General features: G+C 40.1%; 1 protein-coding gene and 1 long non-coding RNA gene across 2 annotated transcripts in view; one reads left to right on the top strand and one right to left on the bottom strand.

Annotated features, from left to right (window-relative positions):
* LOC139127391 (uncharacterized) overlaps positions 1–16,476 on the bottom strand; it is an 85,947-nt gene that overhangs the window by 42,240 nt on the left and 27,231 nt on the right. The gene's annotated exons all lie outside the window — the stretch shown is intronic.
* The window catches only part of LOC139127390 (uncharacterized), a 54,335-nt gene that overhangs the window by 12,849 nt on the left and 25,010 nt on the right, over positions 1–16,476 (top strand). The window contains exons 4-5 of the mRNA XM_070693306.1: positions 13,805–14,188; positions 14,406–15,008. Coding sequence (XP_070549407.1) covers positions 13,805–14,188; positions 14,406–15,008 — 987 coding nt within the window. The remainder of the gene's footprint in view (positions 1–13,804; positions 14,189–14,405; positions 15,009–16,476) is intronic.

The following is a 16,476-nucleotide window of genomic DNA, read 5'->3' as shown; positions in this document are numbered from 1 at the left end:
CTCTCTATCCAACACACTTGTAATCAGTCGAGTGCCCTGCCTCGGAAATTCATAGTGATGTGGCGCTAATGGCAAATCGCTGTGTTCTTCATGTAATTCGACTGGATATTCTAAGTCTACTTCTAGAAAACTTGGAGGAAATCTAGCGCCGGGTCCCCAATCAAATCCTGCTCCGCCATTCTGAGCAGACCATTCTAACAATTCTTCCATCGTCATCCAATGAAGTCCGCCCGTGGGCATTGCCTGACTCATTGCCCAGCCGTAGAGATTGTTTGCATCGAGATATTTTATTTCGGACAATGGTTTATCCGGATCCCAGTTCCCACCTATCTCATCTGTTGCATAAGCCGGATGATTTGTCTGTAAATAATGAATATTACACTGGCTGATGCCACCTCGGATTCCCGTCTGTACGAAATTCATCTGCTCAGCATCTTGAATGAGCCCAAACTTATTACCTGTGTAAAGTAACATAGCATCCCATGTCAAGCCGGGCGCTGACATATAGTGGGCTGGATCTAACCTATATGCTTTTAAACATGTGTCACGGAAATTTTCGAATATATTTGCAAGAAGGAGAACGTCAGTCTCACAATAGAATTCCATATAATCATGAATCGTCTTACATCCAACTTCACCCCATACTCGCAAAGCATGTTCGTAATCAGACTCAGAAATCCCCTCTTCCGTCAATTCGCTATAAAATTTGTCCCTCTCCGGGAGCTCCTCCTCTCCCAGTCTGTCAACCGAGTCTAAATATTCGTAGGGGAAGAAACCTTTCGCCCTTTGAATGTCCGGGTACGAAAGTGGTACTGCCGTCCATCCGTGGTCCGGCACAGTTTTTGCCAACTTCGCGAGCGACCCCGACATCAACTGAGCACTGTCCATAAACTTTATAGAAAAGAAACGTTTCTTTATCTCCCTCTTCCGGTTCGGCCACTCTCCACCAACAACAATTGAGGCACTAAAGATAAATGTTTTCGAGAGACCCATAATTCCACCATTGCTCGTCTTAGCTATGATATTTGGCTCTGGTCCGGGACCCCCTCCAGTGTCGGTATCGATTTCATGTAACTTTTTTAAAATAAAAGAACCATCGTATCCCTTGAGGTTGTGAAAGTAGATAGGAATGGTTCTCGACGGACGGCATCCCTCACAATAAAAAGTCGTAGGATCCTTCACTACTCGGTATCCGGCGGGCGCCTCGCAGGCAATACAGACTGGATCGTTGTAATTAGAAGGATCTTTCATCGGTTTTATTTTCCAATAATACGATTTCGAATAATTCTCAGCCCTTTTCTTCATATCTTTTAGAAAGTCTGTAACACAGGAGAGACCCGTGAATGTTCTGTAACCATAAACTTTTGGCTTACTGTCCAGTCCCCATCGTTCCACCATAACATATGAAAGACAAATTGGAATGTGTCGGCCGGTCCCCTTCTCAATAATTGCCTCAGTATCTGCATACACGACGTAGGGGGAAGGAACCTTCTTCTTATGTCCTTCAAATTGACATACTTCCTTAGGAAAAACTGGCTGAGCAGTGTCTTTTCCACAGTACACCTGATGTATTTCTAATTCTTCTGTTGACTAAAACCTCTTTTACAAACCGGGTACATACACTTCCGTCTGCGCTCATTCTTGCGATTAGTATGAGAATTAAGAAGGCGATTTAACGAAGTAATTGGCACGAAGTGACCCCCGTTCCCATCTTCACCAACTATCAGTAATATATTTGCTATTTGATCCGCTCCGCCGTCAGGGGTTCCGCTATATAACACAGTTATGTCGGACGGGGCGGGATCGGACTCATAGATCTGAAACACTTGAAGTTTCGTGCCCGGATTTTGCTGCTCGAAGCGCCTGAACACAGTCAGATCGGCGGGCGTGGGAAATGGTACCTCATCCCAACAGTAGTCAGCAATAAATTTGTCAAACGTATTCAATTATCTCCTTACCTGGCCACATTTCTTTTTGCGAAACTCGGGATCGCTCAACTTTATACTTGCTACGACGGCATACTGAAAACAATTCTCGCTGCCAGAAGGTAGAATAAGTTCGCTCACACAATGCTTATTTTTTAACCATCCGGGAAGTTGGACTGCGCCAGCCCCCGTTCCGGCCCCGAGTAAAACTTCTACTAGAATTACTTCAAAATTAAGTATCTCCTCGAGAACGAGACCAGAACCCTCAACAGCTTCAATTGTATCAAGCATATCGTCGTAGCGTTTTACTAATAATTCTTTCACATCCGACCCTCCTACATCTTTTGTGTATGTATCTTTTAATTTAACAGGCAATGTACGATTTTGTGTATTACCAGTTTTCGGATCCGATAATTTGACTTCCATTTCAGTATAAACAGAGTACATCTTTCTTTCTTTGGCCATACCTTCAATATCCACCAGCTCCCCGATATCCTCGACTCGCTTGACTTCAGGAAATTCTTTTCGTAAAACTGCTCCCTTGAATGCTGTATGTAATCGACGGGCCATAATAATCTTTATGATATATACTATCCTAAAATTTTTTAAATGAAAAAATAATTATTCTATGATAGGTCATCAAAATCCACTATAATTTTTTGGCAGCATTTATTTGTTTATATATCTCGCCTAATCTTTCTAAGTCGACTAGTTCTTCCGCATCTTGAATTTCTGGTTTATTAGGCGCAGCACAAAATAACCTCTCAACAGTGAAAGAAAGAGCACGTTTATTTAAGCGCGGTTTAAATGCTAAGAATTCTATCTTACTACCTTTCCTGATATTACGAGGTACAATAGCAGGATTTTCTCGGACTGGCAATGGGCTCACTGCTTTAAAACCACAGTCAATTTCTTGAACCATATCAATACATGTAGCGAAATCGTGATTTCCCCCTCTTTTAAACCGAAATTTAAAATACGCCACGCCCTGTGCCTCGCTCCCTCGCTTCTGATACACTTTAGATGGATTGTAAAATCCGGTAGTATTCTTGGAGTGAGCGGTCAGGCTTGCAGCATAACTTTTAGCAGTGCTTGCATCGAAACTTTCACCTAAGGTACGGAATACTATTAAATCGGTAAACTTTTGAAGACTTTGTTGCCAACGAACACACATTTCATCACATGTAGCAGGATCGTTGGATCCATATTTAGGTCCGATGTTGAAAACTACTTCTAGCTCACTGTCTACATATATAATAGGATCTACCAAAGATTCACCAAATATGAGTTTGCCGTCACTGATTCGAATTTCTCCGGTTTCAAGTATTTTTATTGCATCTGAAATAGAAAGGATTGTCATTGTCTTATCGTATATATCTTAATAAAAAAAAAAATTTAAAATTTTTTTCTATGATATAGTATCCCCAAAATGTCATACATATTCATAAATGGACCAACTGGAAGTGGTAAGAGTTACGATGCAGTAAATTTGGCGGAGGGAGTTGCTACGGTGACTCACGTACCAGAATTTGACACTAGTTTTTCCAGCAACATTGCCGACTTTTATAATGGGCGTGTCGTTTCGATTGCCGATTTTCAGAATCAGTTTATAGAACATACTCTTAGTTTACAATGTCAGGCTGGGAGGGGCCCGCTGGGAGGGGGGAGGGGGGTACCCCTTCGGAACGCTACATTATTTGTGACTCTTCCATAATTCAACATCTAACTTTTTCTCGAATCCGAGGCGTGGCAGCGGAAGAAAAAAAGATTGTTTCTAGAGCATTTGACCATTTACATAGTTTCATTATCATATTCAAAGATATGCCTTGGGATTATTGCAGGCGGAATGTGTTGACTCGAGCCAGGTCGTACGAAATAACCGCCTTAGAAGAACTAGAAGAGATTCACAACAAGTTCAAACAGACTTTCTTAGAAATTTGTAATGACTACAGACTTCCATGTTTGGTAATTCATCAATCTCTTACGCCTGTCCTTCTCAAGAATATACTTAATCCAACAATTGATACCGAAACAGTCGGACCAGTAGATTTCCCACGAGCTTTTGACTTTGGAATTGCATGGAGCGGCGGTGGCCAGGGATTTTTAATAGACGGTTTCGGCAAGGAGGAACTTGAAAAAGCTTATTATCCACCTAACCAAGAACAACTAGAACAACCTCGAGTCTCACTCAAGAACCTACACAAACTTCTTAATTCTTGTGAATCTGTGCACGCTTATAATGCTCCGTTTGACTTACGGGCACTTGATATGATGAAAAGGCAAGACTTTAAAGTTACTTGTCTATGGCTCATGTCAGTTGTGTACATTATACTTCAGCCAGAACTTATCGATAAAGCTGAACAAGGAGGACTCGAAAGAACAGCTCATAATAACATGAGAAGTCGCTTTGAAGATCTTGCAAACTTAATATGTGCCTCCGGAGGATCCGGGGTACCACCACATCCACATACAGCCAAAAAAGATGCAATAAGTGAACATTACTTACGACAATACATGATAAATACTTGGCCAGGTGGTTGGAAGCGGGGTGGCAAATTGACACTTTTGGCTTTCAAGAAATTAAGACTTCTTCCATGGTACTTACTGAATAACTTTCGTAAATACTTACATTAGTACTTACGTTAGAAATTACGTACTTGACAAGTACCAGCACAGGAACTTACGAAGTTCTAATAACATTTTCCTCTGGCTCCCAACTATTGAAACTTTCTGGATAACCTTTCCATTTTATCAGATAGTATTTCTTTCCTCTAATTTTTTTAGTCTTCAAAATTCGTTCTACTCTGTACAGCTCGTCGGCACCAGCAGCGCTCTGAAGTTCATCAGAATAGAAAGTGCCGAGTATTTCCTCTCCATTCAGATCTTTTATTTTGTAAACTGGTGGCGTTCCCAGTCCAGCCGTGTACACCACTTTTGAAACCACGAAAATCTCCTCTGTCCAATTTGGTAAATATCCTTTCCTGAAAGTGGTCTTGTATTTTGTAATTCGGACCCTTTCTCCCGGCTTGAATTCAGGGTTAGCTCCCCGGGCCGCCAACTCAGGGTAGAGTGTATAAAATGCCTGCCAATCGTTCTCCTCTGTTACGTCGACGGGTTTCATTTTGATACTTCCGTGAACGGTGTTATTGTAATTCTCGAGAAGTTGTGGTAGAATGGGGAGCCAGGAACGTGTCTGTCTGTATGTAAAGTATTTCCACATCATCGTCTTGAGGGTCCGATTAAAACGTTCAACAACACTAGCTTTTTTGTCACTGTAGGTGTGAAACCAATGAATGCCTGACTCCTGGAGCCACCCCTGCATTTTCTGATTAGTAAATTCCCGCCCCTCATCTGTCTGAAGTTTGTCGGGCCTTCTCCCACTTTTCTTAATTATGTCATCGGCCGTTTTTGACTGTATTGGCCTAGCCCATGCATATTTACTGAGTACATCGATTACTGTTAGCATGTATCGAATGTTACGATTCTCTTTTGCGAACTGTGAAGAAAACTCTACAAGATCAGCCTGCCAAAAATTGTCTATCGATGTTACGAAAACGCGCCGGCCCCTTCGGAACGCGCCACGAGTACGAGGTACCGGTTTATGTAGATTATAAGTTAGCTGAGTTTTTAACCACTCCTGCACCTCTTTCTTAGTAATTTTTAACCCGCTGGAGCGTGCTGCGTCATATAATTTTTGTACACCTCCAAATCCAGTTTTCGGGTTGTAATATAATTCTCTAAGAGTGCCTTCGGTGTTGTCGCCTTCCATGATTAGCTATATTAAACGAAAAATTGAATGTCGTACGGATGCCGTAAATGAAATACTAGTTTACTGAATGGTGTATTTTTCAATTGCCTGATTAGGGAACCCACCTCCCGTTCTGACACCTCCATTCCATATTCTTTAATAATAGTTTTGTTGTCTGTCTTGCTCGGTGTGTAAAATAGTACTAACATCTGTATGTTTTCCCTAAATGGTTTACTAATACTAGTATATTGTTGAGTCAGAACCCAGACAGATAATCCGTCGTGTCTTGCGCTGAAACCAAGTTTGACTAAAACGTCACTGCGCTTCTTCATATCTTTGGACGAGGCGCAGTCGTCGAGGATTATTAAAGTGTTCGTGCCGGCCCATTCCTTATGTACGAAGGCTAGTGTATCATCCACAGCATCGAGTCCGACCGGAAACACAAATACGTTGTCATCCGTGAAAATGAATCTTTTATTATACGTTTTATTGTTCATGAATGTCGGACAAATGAAAACTATATATTCAAATTTCCTTAAGTACGGACCGGTGAGGAGATCCATCACATATTCTGTTTTGCCAGAATTTGTCGGTCCAGTTACAATCATGTTGAATGGTGGGGTCGCATACATCGGATCTATATACTGTACATAAATGTAATGAATATGGCTAAAGATAACAAACCAATTTTACCGAATTCGTGAATAGGGTCTGCGGTGAGTGTTGCAGATGCTGCCCGTTCCGATAGGGGAGGGGGATCCCGACTCGTATCAGTCGCTCCTCCTCCGGGCTCGTCCTGCCACTTCACAGGATCCTCCCACCCTTCCATCTCATGTATAGCACTTTCTCGAACTTCCGTGTTTATATCACCATTCACCCCGAAGGACATAGATTCTGTTGCGTATTGCAATTCATTATTATAACCTGAGATCGCCGGGCCTGAAAGAATGACCATCTCAGACGGTAAGAGAAGTAAATTTGGCGAAACTGCCATATCAAGTTTGACACCAGTATTCATTATTGTGTCTTGGTATCGCCTATAACTGATTACTTTGTCTGTATTACGAATTTCATCTTCGAGGAGAACGCCAAATTCTTTTCGGACTTGCTGTGCACTGCCAGTATCGCCCACTATGGTACTACGAATATTCGCTTGTGCGCCAAGTATGCAATATACGTAGGCTTCAAGGCTTTCATTGAGGCGGGCTAGGCCAGCCTTTGTCGATCCTGAGTCTCCCTTCAGAGGAATGAAACTATTGTATTGTCCCTCCGATCCATCATTTCGAAAGAAATAGTAGTGTGGTCTGTCTTTGTCGGACAGTACATGTTTTTTCTTTCCAAAAATTGTATGTGTGTAATAAACGCCTCCGTCGGCGGAGAGGAAAAAGTCGTGTCCATTGTATACAGCGGCAGGCTGTCGAACAGGCCCACGATTAGTGTAATATTCATATCCATAACCAAGACCTTTATTTTGACCTTTTCGATAACGAAAGTCGGACTTCGTTGGGCTTATATTTCCAAATTCTGTACAGAGAAGTTCATATTGAACGAGATTGTACGGATTGTCACCAGCTTTGAAGGTGGGGGTATCGTCTGGAAGTGCAACGCCCATTTCATGAATGAATCGTATTTGCGGAGGAAATTTCTTATCGACGAGATGGGCGAATGATATACCACAACCAGTAGTGCTGCACCATACGGCGAAATTTAATTGCTGGTCCCAGTATTTCATGTGCGGGCTGCCCAGCCAGACATTACTTTCTTTCGCTGATCGATGAGTGATTACGTTATCTTTGAACACATCCCTTGGATGAAAAGTAAATTTATCTGTCGGCGTTACATATATTTCTAAGTCCATGAGAATAGGTTTTATTCCCCCATTCGGTTTGGAAGGAATATCAGCATGCTGTACTGTCGGTACGCTCGTCTTATTCAATTGAAAAGCAACTGGGAATAGGTCTGTACTCATTATTCGTGTTTCTATATACATATAGATTTAAATGGAGGAGAATTTTCCCGGAATCATTCCGTTAGGGGTACTAACATTCCAGACTATGTTAATACTTTATTTCGGATTCAGGTTTAAACGAATTTTTTATTTTTTACTAAGAATAGATAACATACTGCAAACAATGGAGAATTTAATAAAGTCATCGGCAGCGGCAAATACACGTTCCGAAGGGGCTTCGGAACTACCTTCGGACGCTCAATCCATAATAGAGACGAAACGTGAAAAAATACTCTGTGTCATCGCAAGTGGTCAAAGTAAGTTATTTTTTGGTAAGGAGTTTACAGTTAGAGAAGTGGAAACGTGGAAAGATGAATTCATAACACGAGCCTTCAAAATGTACGAAGCAAAATACAGTTCTCTTATAAGTGATACCATCACTCAAAGTTTCATAGATCTAGGAGCCCGTGCAATAAGTCAGGTAGTTCCAATCGATGACCGAGATAACTATGCCACTGATCTTAAAAAGGATTTTATTCTAAACAGTGAAATAAAACGATTATCAGGGCGGATAGCCTACACGTGGGGGCCCGTGATTGCTCTAATTTCCACCGGTTTAATTACGGGTAAACATTTAAATTTTTAAAAAATCGGGCTTAATATAATACCTGAAATAAATGGATTCAACTTCGCAAGCACCGACTCAGCAAACGCTTCCAACACCGACTCAGCACACAGAAACGACTCCGACACCTCCGACACAGCGCAACATAGAGAAAATTACGTTACCGACGAAGCATCCAGGGAGAGTTGCTGCGGGCAGGCGATTAGCGGAATGGAACAGGCAAAACAAGGAGAAGAAACGCCAAGCAATGGAGGGGAACGATGCGGTAGCGAGCCCCTTTCTGGACCCCTCTCGGAACGGTTCCGATAGAGTACCACAACAGTGTGATAATAAATGGTATAATAAATGTTATCTTGTTTTAGGAATTGTGGGAGTTTCATTGACTGCATTAGGACTATATTGGGGGCGTGCTCGGCATAATTGTCCCCTCCGGAAAGATCCTCCCCAGAAAGCGAAAAAAACAGAGCCCGTAGCGGCTCCCTCCGGAACGGTTCCGACAGGGGTTCCGGGGGGAGGGGAGGGGGGTGTTCCCAGCTCCTCTACATTGCATGAGATGGATTAACTCCCCCATATTTTTTATTTTTATTTTTCTATTTTTATATACTAGTCAGCAATCATGGATACTAAAACAGTTGTAAACACAATGTACGATGGTATTGTAATCGCAGGACTTGCGATGGGATATCTAATGATCTCCAGCAAATTTCTGAAAATAGAGGTGGGCGATCCAAGTCGACCAAATTTAATTCGATTGGCAAAATTAGGCGGTGCGACTGCTGCCGCGGTTGCGACCAAAGATCTCCTTGAACAGAAAAATATTATTCCTGCAGAACCTTATACTTTGTAATGGGCACCTTCGGAATAATAATAATATTATTCATCGAACACTTATACTTTGTAATGAGCACCTTCGGAATGGAGAGTCGAATAATATTATTCATCGAACACTTATACTTAGTAATATATACATACAACGTACAACGATGATCATTTGGATTGTAAGCAAAACAGGCGAACCGGTTACTGTTAATTTTAACCCTAGCATTGACATGGCACAGTTTACGAAGATAAGACTGCTAGAGTGCGGACTATATAATTCATGGCATAACATAACGAGGGCGAATAATGTACTAAAATATCAAGAAGGAAACGACCCAAAAAATAAGACAACAAAATCAATACGTCCGGGTAACTACAATATTGATACGTTAAACAAAGCAATCGGGTTGAAGCAAAAAATTAATTTTGAAAAACATCTGCCGACAAACCACGTTCTTCTAACTTTGGCTAAAGATATTAAAGTCTATTTCAATGCCACAGGTAGCTTCGCCAACGTCGTCGGCTTTTCAGATAAACCTGAGGACAACCCCGTGACAAAAAGTACTATGAGTTCAGGTCGAGCAGATTTCTTAACAGTTACTAAATATATAGTTCATTCAGATGTCGTCGATGTTACTGGAAATTATGTTTCATTTGGCTCTGGTGAATACATACAGGGAAAATTATCGGACTGTTTACAAATACTTCCCGTCAAGGATACAAAAGAAATAAGTGAAAAGGTTACTTATGATTTTAAAAACGGAGCACTTTCCATGCCATTGAGAAAAGGTTCAGACCATATGAGTTCAATGCGTATTTGGATAACAGATCAGGATGGAAACATGATCAATTTCAATAACTGGCCAACTAGCTTTTGTATTGAATTATTGTAGCTAACCCTATCGGAAGATAAACCATCCCACGACCAATCCTCCAGCAATATAAATCATTTCATATTTCTTTTGCTCAGGACTGGGCTGATAATAATCTGAGAATTGAACTTCTTTGCCTGACGTAGAGTTGCTTTGCACCGCTTCTGCTTCTTCCAGGATTTCTGCATCTGTATCTCTTAATTCAGCTGCAGCATGCGCGTCCTTTGCTTGATTTTCTCTTTCCCAGTCAGCCTGGAGTAATCTTTTTTCTGACCAGACGTTGCGATCATGTTCAAATTTTTCTAATGCTTTATCATGTCTAATTTTCTCTTCAATAAGAGCGTCACCATTACCAGAAAGCTTTTGTCCGATAATATTTCCTCCTGTGAATGCCGTTGCATTTAATACAGCACCGAGAACTGTCATTCCTATAGCTGAAGCCATGATTGTGTATTGTATATTACAAGGTATTATTTATTTTTCACTGTATATAGGTTAATTATGTCTGGTCAAAGTAACTTCGGTCTAGGTGCAATTCACGTACAAAATCTCGAGCTCGAAGATCTGAGTGATGTTAAAGTTAACAATAATACTAAGATAGCAGGTAATCATAATAAGGATTACGTCCTTCGTTATAAGGACCGCGAGAAACTTTTTGTCTTAGCCTCTGCCGCGGTGCAAACCCACGAGCATGCTGTAGAATTTTCTGAACTGAAAGACATTGATGAGTCCATAATAGACGCTACAAAGGCTTCAAATGATCCTACTCCTTTTGCTCTGACGTGGGATGGGGATAGTCAGAAATTCATGCCTTATAATGTACCGCGTAACATCTTAGATATATTGGATAGTGAAATTAGTGGTGGAGTTACTGAACTGCCAGGAACTCCAAATGTTATTTATTTCGATAGCAATGTTAACAAATACAAGTTGTTAGATTTTCGTAGTTGGCTTACTCCTACGAATCCATACATTGCACTTCTTGGTATACCGATTCACCTTAAAATTAGTCCTCTTAATACGATAATGAAGGCAGATAATACACTAAGAAGGTGGATAAACGAGGGGGAGAATTATTGCTCGTATACAGCTAGCGGAGTTCCAGTAAGATTATTTTGGGACACAACTTTAAAGAAACTGGGTCTTAAAAGTGTCGGTGATGAGGCAGCTGAATTAACTTTACAGACAGTAAATCAACAGATGACTGATAATATGAAAATACTTCAACATGGTACAGTTCTCATTAGATGTGTAAAGTTAGCTACGGGAGACGAGTTTGACGATTTGGTTGGATATTATGCTATGAAAACAGATAACAGAACATCTTGTGACATTATCATAAGTATTGATAAAGATCGCAATGAAATGAGTATGATTGAATGTTTTGTTGGTGGGAATAGAGCAGAGAACGACTTAGGAACTACATTTGTACGTAGAGATAAAAGAGTGAACACTTTACGGTAGATATCAGTGTTATTCATCTGAAACGTCTCATTTTATTTGAAGTAATGGTCTTCCGTCACATTTTAAGTTCAGAGGAAATTACTAAAATTTTATCTATCGGGTGAACAAGTTCGCACCGATAGGTAGCCCGTTCCGGCTCCGGGGTACTGCATATTGGAGCAGTTCTGGGAATTATTTTTTTCTTTTTAGTATATATTGATGTTAGGTGCAGTCATAGCTAGCGCTGAGTGACCTGACTCAGGTATGTAGGAAAAACAAGATTTGTCCCAATTGTACACTATTCTTATATATATATATATATATATATATATATATATATATATATATATATATATATATATATATATATATATATATATATGTCTGATATATTAAAATTTTGTGCTTGGAGGGGGCTCTGAAATATGTGTCTTATCATTATTAAACTTATGCACCCGAAGAATGCGCCAAAATGTAACTGAATGATAAAAATTATGGCTGGCACGATGCAGTTTATATTAGGCAAGTATGAGCCCGTGTTGAAATTCAACAAGTCATCGTTGATGACACAGTCCCCACTTGTTAATGGGTACTTTGATTACAGGTCCTCAGAGAGGATAGATTCCTGTTCATTAGGTCTATGATAAAAAATACTTTGAATAATTTCGCTTGATCCATGTCTGAGTTATTGTACAGGACATGAAAAACTCGAAATAAAATGGCCACACGGTGGCCATATTGGATTGTATAGCAAAACAAATTACCGTGCATATGTATGGCATTGGTAAATCTCCTTGTACCAACTTTGAATAAATTCGCTTGATACATGTCTGAGTTATGGTTCCGGACATGAAAAAAACGTAACAAAATGGCCACACGGCAGCCATATTGGATCGTATCACAAAACAAATCAATGTGCATATGTATGACATAGGTCAATGTCCTTGTACCAACTTTGAATAAAATCGGTTGAAAGATGCCTGAGTAATGGCTCTGTACATGAAAAAATCGTAATAAAATGGCCGCCTGGCGGCCATATTGGATTGTATCAAAAAACAAATTGAAGTGCATATGTAGGACATAGGTAAATGTCCTTGTACCAAGTTTGAATAAAATCGGTTCAGATATGCCTGAGTTATGGCTCTGTACATGAAAAAAATCGTAACAAAATGGCCGCACGGCAGCCATATTGGATCGTATCACAAAACAAATTAACATGCATATCTATGACATTGGTCAATGTTCTTGTACCAACTTTGAATAAAATCGGTGGAAACATGCCTGAGTTATGGCGATCTGTACATGAAAAAATCGTAATAAAATGGCCGCCTGGCAGCCATATTGGATCGTATTACAAAACAAATTGACGTGCATCTGTATGACATATGAAGTAATCCTTGTACCAAGTTTGAATGAAATTGCTCCTGGCATCCCTGAGATATCTGCGTGAATGGACGGACGCACAAACGGATGCACGCACGGACATGACCAAACCTATAAGTCCCCCGGACGGTGTCCGTGGGGACTAAAAACACACTTAACCACTTATTGGGTATTTCAGAAACATGGTGATCCCCTATCACCAAAGTCACAAACCAAGGTGACCCCTCAATAATCCACCACCCGCGGCCGAAGAAACAGACCAGTCCCTAATTATTTGATGCATGGAATTTGCACCATAAGTGGTTTAACAGAGAGAAATGCTCCCTAAAACTCCGCACAAAGCATTGGCCTACCTTTGAGAGGTCACAGAATGACGTATTTTAGGTCAAAGGGCGCCTTATGCCACTCGACAGTGGATGTCAAACTTTAATGGTTAAACTGCCTGTTGCATGAGGATTAAAATATCTTGAATACAATTCATCATAAGCATTAGGGTACAATCTACCCCAATAAAACGTTTCATGTCCGCCCTCCACTTTGTTTTATAAACACTCATTTTTTCTGCAGTTGGTCAGTCGAGTGATGCAAGAACACTTCGTTCAATTTGTTCTTACGTTCGTAAAATGTAGTCTTTTCCGGTTGTTACCACAGGAAAATAAGTTTGATATATCATCTTATAAATTTTGTTGGTTGAATGCAAAGTGACAGATCACAACGCGCTTTAAGCATTACCGTTAAAAATCTCTTTACATTCACCGCACGGCAGTCGTATTCAAATATTAATGGTCTGCGCTCTTGATGATATGTTGCATGCAAATAATGGGAACCCTTGGCTATGTGGCTGAGAACTCGTCTGTCATTCGATCTTATTTATATTTTATTGTCATTGCCACTGTTTTGCACTAGGAAAAGAACACTTCAATAATTTCTCACATTGTTCACTATTTCAAACTTCATATTGTATACGGTACTATGCTTTGATGATATTTCAATGTGGACAATGCCTAAATTCCAAACTACATGCTTATATGTTTTTTGCAGGTTGTGTTAATGTTCTCTTGAACGTCAAAAGTGGTGCGCCAGAGAATGATAAACAAATGAATGAAGTGGCAAAAGACTTCTTTGGACATTCAAGCACTAAGTCTAATCCTCCGCACTTTATGAAAAGAGTGACTGATATTCATAATGAACTTGATGGAAACAACATTCAAGAAGGATGTCTGAACTTTGTAATGACATGTGGTTCCACTGATGCAGCTGACGCCTTGTGGAATGCCTATAGCAGTGGACGGTTGGACAGAATGGCAGATAAAACCTTTCTGTCTATACCTCTACTGGATGATATCGGTGCCAGGATGTTGTCCTTGGAAACATTCATAGATTACCAGGAATATCTGCAGTGCAAGCAGGATATCACAGAGAGAGGTGAGGAAAGGTTTCTCTATTTCTTAACATAATATACACAATATACAAAATCATCTTAAAATCCTGTGACATGGATTGAATGTAAGATAAATATACAGAATTTCGTTTTCATGATACGGCTTATTTTACCGTCTTGAATGTATTTTATGTAATAGGTCATCTGTTTTAAAGTATGTCTGTTTTAACACTGTCCTCTCCTTTATCGTTTACAACTCAGAGGAAGCTGAAAACACCCCTGATCTTATCATGAGTAGAGCCACTGTCATAGCAAGAAAGGGAGATCTGGCGCAGAAGCAACATGAAAAAGATCGCCTAAAGTCGGTCTTCAACGATGAGGGGGAACACTTTAAGACAACGGAGAAGGAGACACTTAATAAATGGCTTTCTATGAAAAATCCAGAGGGCCAACGCATGGAAAACCAGAATCTTGAAGCACAGAGGGAAACACTGAAAATTGAGTCGGCATCATTTAAAGAGAAAATGGACAAGCAAAGAGAGGAGATCGAGGGTCAGTTGGATGAAGTACAAAGGAAAATAGAATACATTGAAGAGCAGAAACCAACGACTGAGCTGGATTATCTTGGGATGAACCTTCTCTTTCTTGAAGATGCCGATGAGGTTCAAAGGAAGCAAATAACGGATCAGATCGATGAAATATATTCCGAAGTTGCCTCCATCGAAAAAAAGTACAGTCCTGAGATGAAGATACTGACTGAGCAGAAAGAGCAGCTAGTTGAAGACCTTTCACTCATCAACGAAAGGATTACAAAGTCTAAAGACATAGATGAGCTCATCACCAATATTGTTAACATCAATAAAGGTTTGTCTATTTGCAAAGAATTAGAAAATTCCCTAAAGCATTTTAAGTTTTGTAATTTTTGTCAAACAAATAACAGTCAAAATTCAGTGTAACAAAAACAATCATCCATAAAATACTCATGCTTCAGTCATCGACTATGTTGACCATCTAACTTTGTGCCATAAAAGTGGTCAAAAATGAATTGGTAAAATCACACTTTTGAGATTAACAGCTGCGTATGTTGGACACGGTAAGTAATATTTACAGTAATTAAGATCCTTTTGGGAATGTTCCAATTCTATAACAGAACCATTACCTTCTGTGAAGCAACTGGTAGCTTATATCAGAGTACCATTCTCGACAGGAGCTGGGTATCGAAAACCATAGAAGAAGTTTAACTGAAAAACCATGCATTCTTTTAATGAAACCTACGGTTTTTCCTAGGTAAGGCTTAGGACCTACTATTTGCATGACAATCGAGCTTGAGCCACAAACACCAAACCCATACCTCCATGCTCAGTAGACATATTTCTGAGATAAACTGTAGTGAAAACACTTGTCATGCAGGAAAATAACTTGAAACAATACCCGAGGATAGCTCTGACGTCATGTACTGACAATGGCAAAAGTGGGACCATAAGATACTGAAGAATGAAAAATTTTGATGACGTCTGCGATTTCTCTATAAAATTGGAGTAAAAGTTCCATTTTAAGAGAAATCAGTTGAAAAGGAATAACCATTTATGATATACTCCTCTAGCCTTAGACCGCAGAAAACACAGTAAAGAGCCTCTCTCTTCCATCTGTCTATCCAGTTCGTCAGTTGTAAGTTACTGATGGTTGAGGAAAAATATCAACACCACCATTTTCTTTACACTACATATATGGTTTGGCAAAAGTGCAATACTGTCGAAAGCCTGGTGCTAATGCGGTGGCTGACAGAACTAACGCAACAGAGAAAATTCCAAAGCTGAAATCAACTGATTGAAATTATGTAAAACTGAGATATCCACAAAGCATAAGCACAAATGAATGACATAATGCGGATGCAAATTAACGTAATAGTCAGTCCCACCTGGAGTAAACAAGCACCAACAGAGACTGATCTAGACTGATCAGTTGTAACCGCTAAACCTAACAGACAGAATGTGTAACCAACATCAGATCTATTAGCAATGAACAGATGAATCCTTTGTCAATGATAATCCATTAATGTGCATGAATGAAGCGAGCTAGTCGTAAAGAACCTGCTGAAGGCGATGGTCCCATTTAGCAATTTAGGTCGTTGTGGCAAGCTTCTTGCAGTGACAGGCCACACACAAGAAAGTTTGCGATGAGACCCTTGTAACAACAATTTGAGCTTCACTTTCTATGCAGAAAATTGGACTATTTTCTAGTACACACTGCGGGGATAGAGTCTCTCCCTAAACTGAATGAGTATCACAGGTAACGAAGATATTGCTGTGGACATTGTCAAGAATAGCTTCTC

This window comes from Ptychodera flava, unplaced genomic scaffold (genome assembly GCF_041260155.1).
Source record: "Ptychodera flava strain L36383 unplaced genomic scaffold, AS_Pfla_20210202 Scaffold_31__1_contigs__length_3010019_pilon, whole genome shotgun sequence".
Classification (NCBI taxonomy): domain Eukaryota; kingdom Metazoa; phylum Hemichordata; class Enteropneusta; family Ptychoderidae; genus Ptychodera; species Ptychodera flava.
This window is presented reverse-complemented; position numbering and strand designations above follow the sequence as displayed.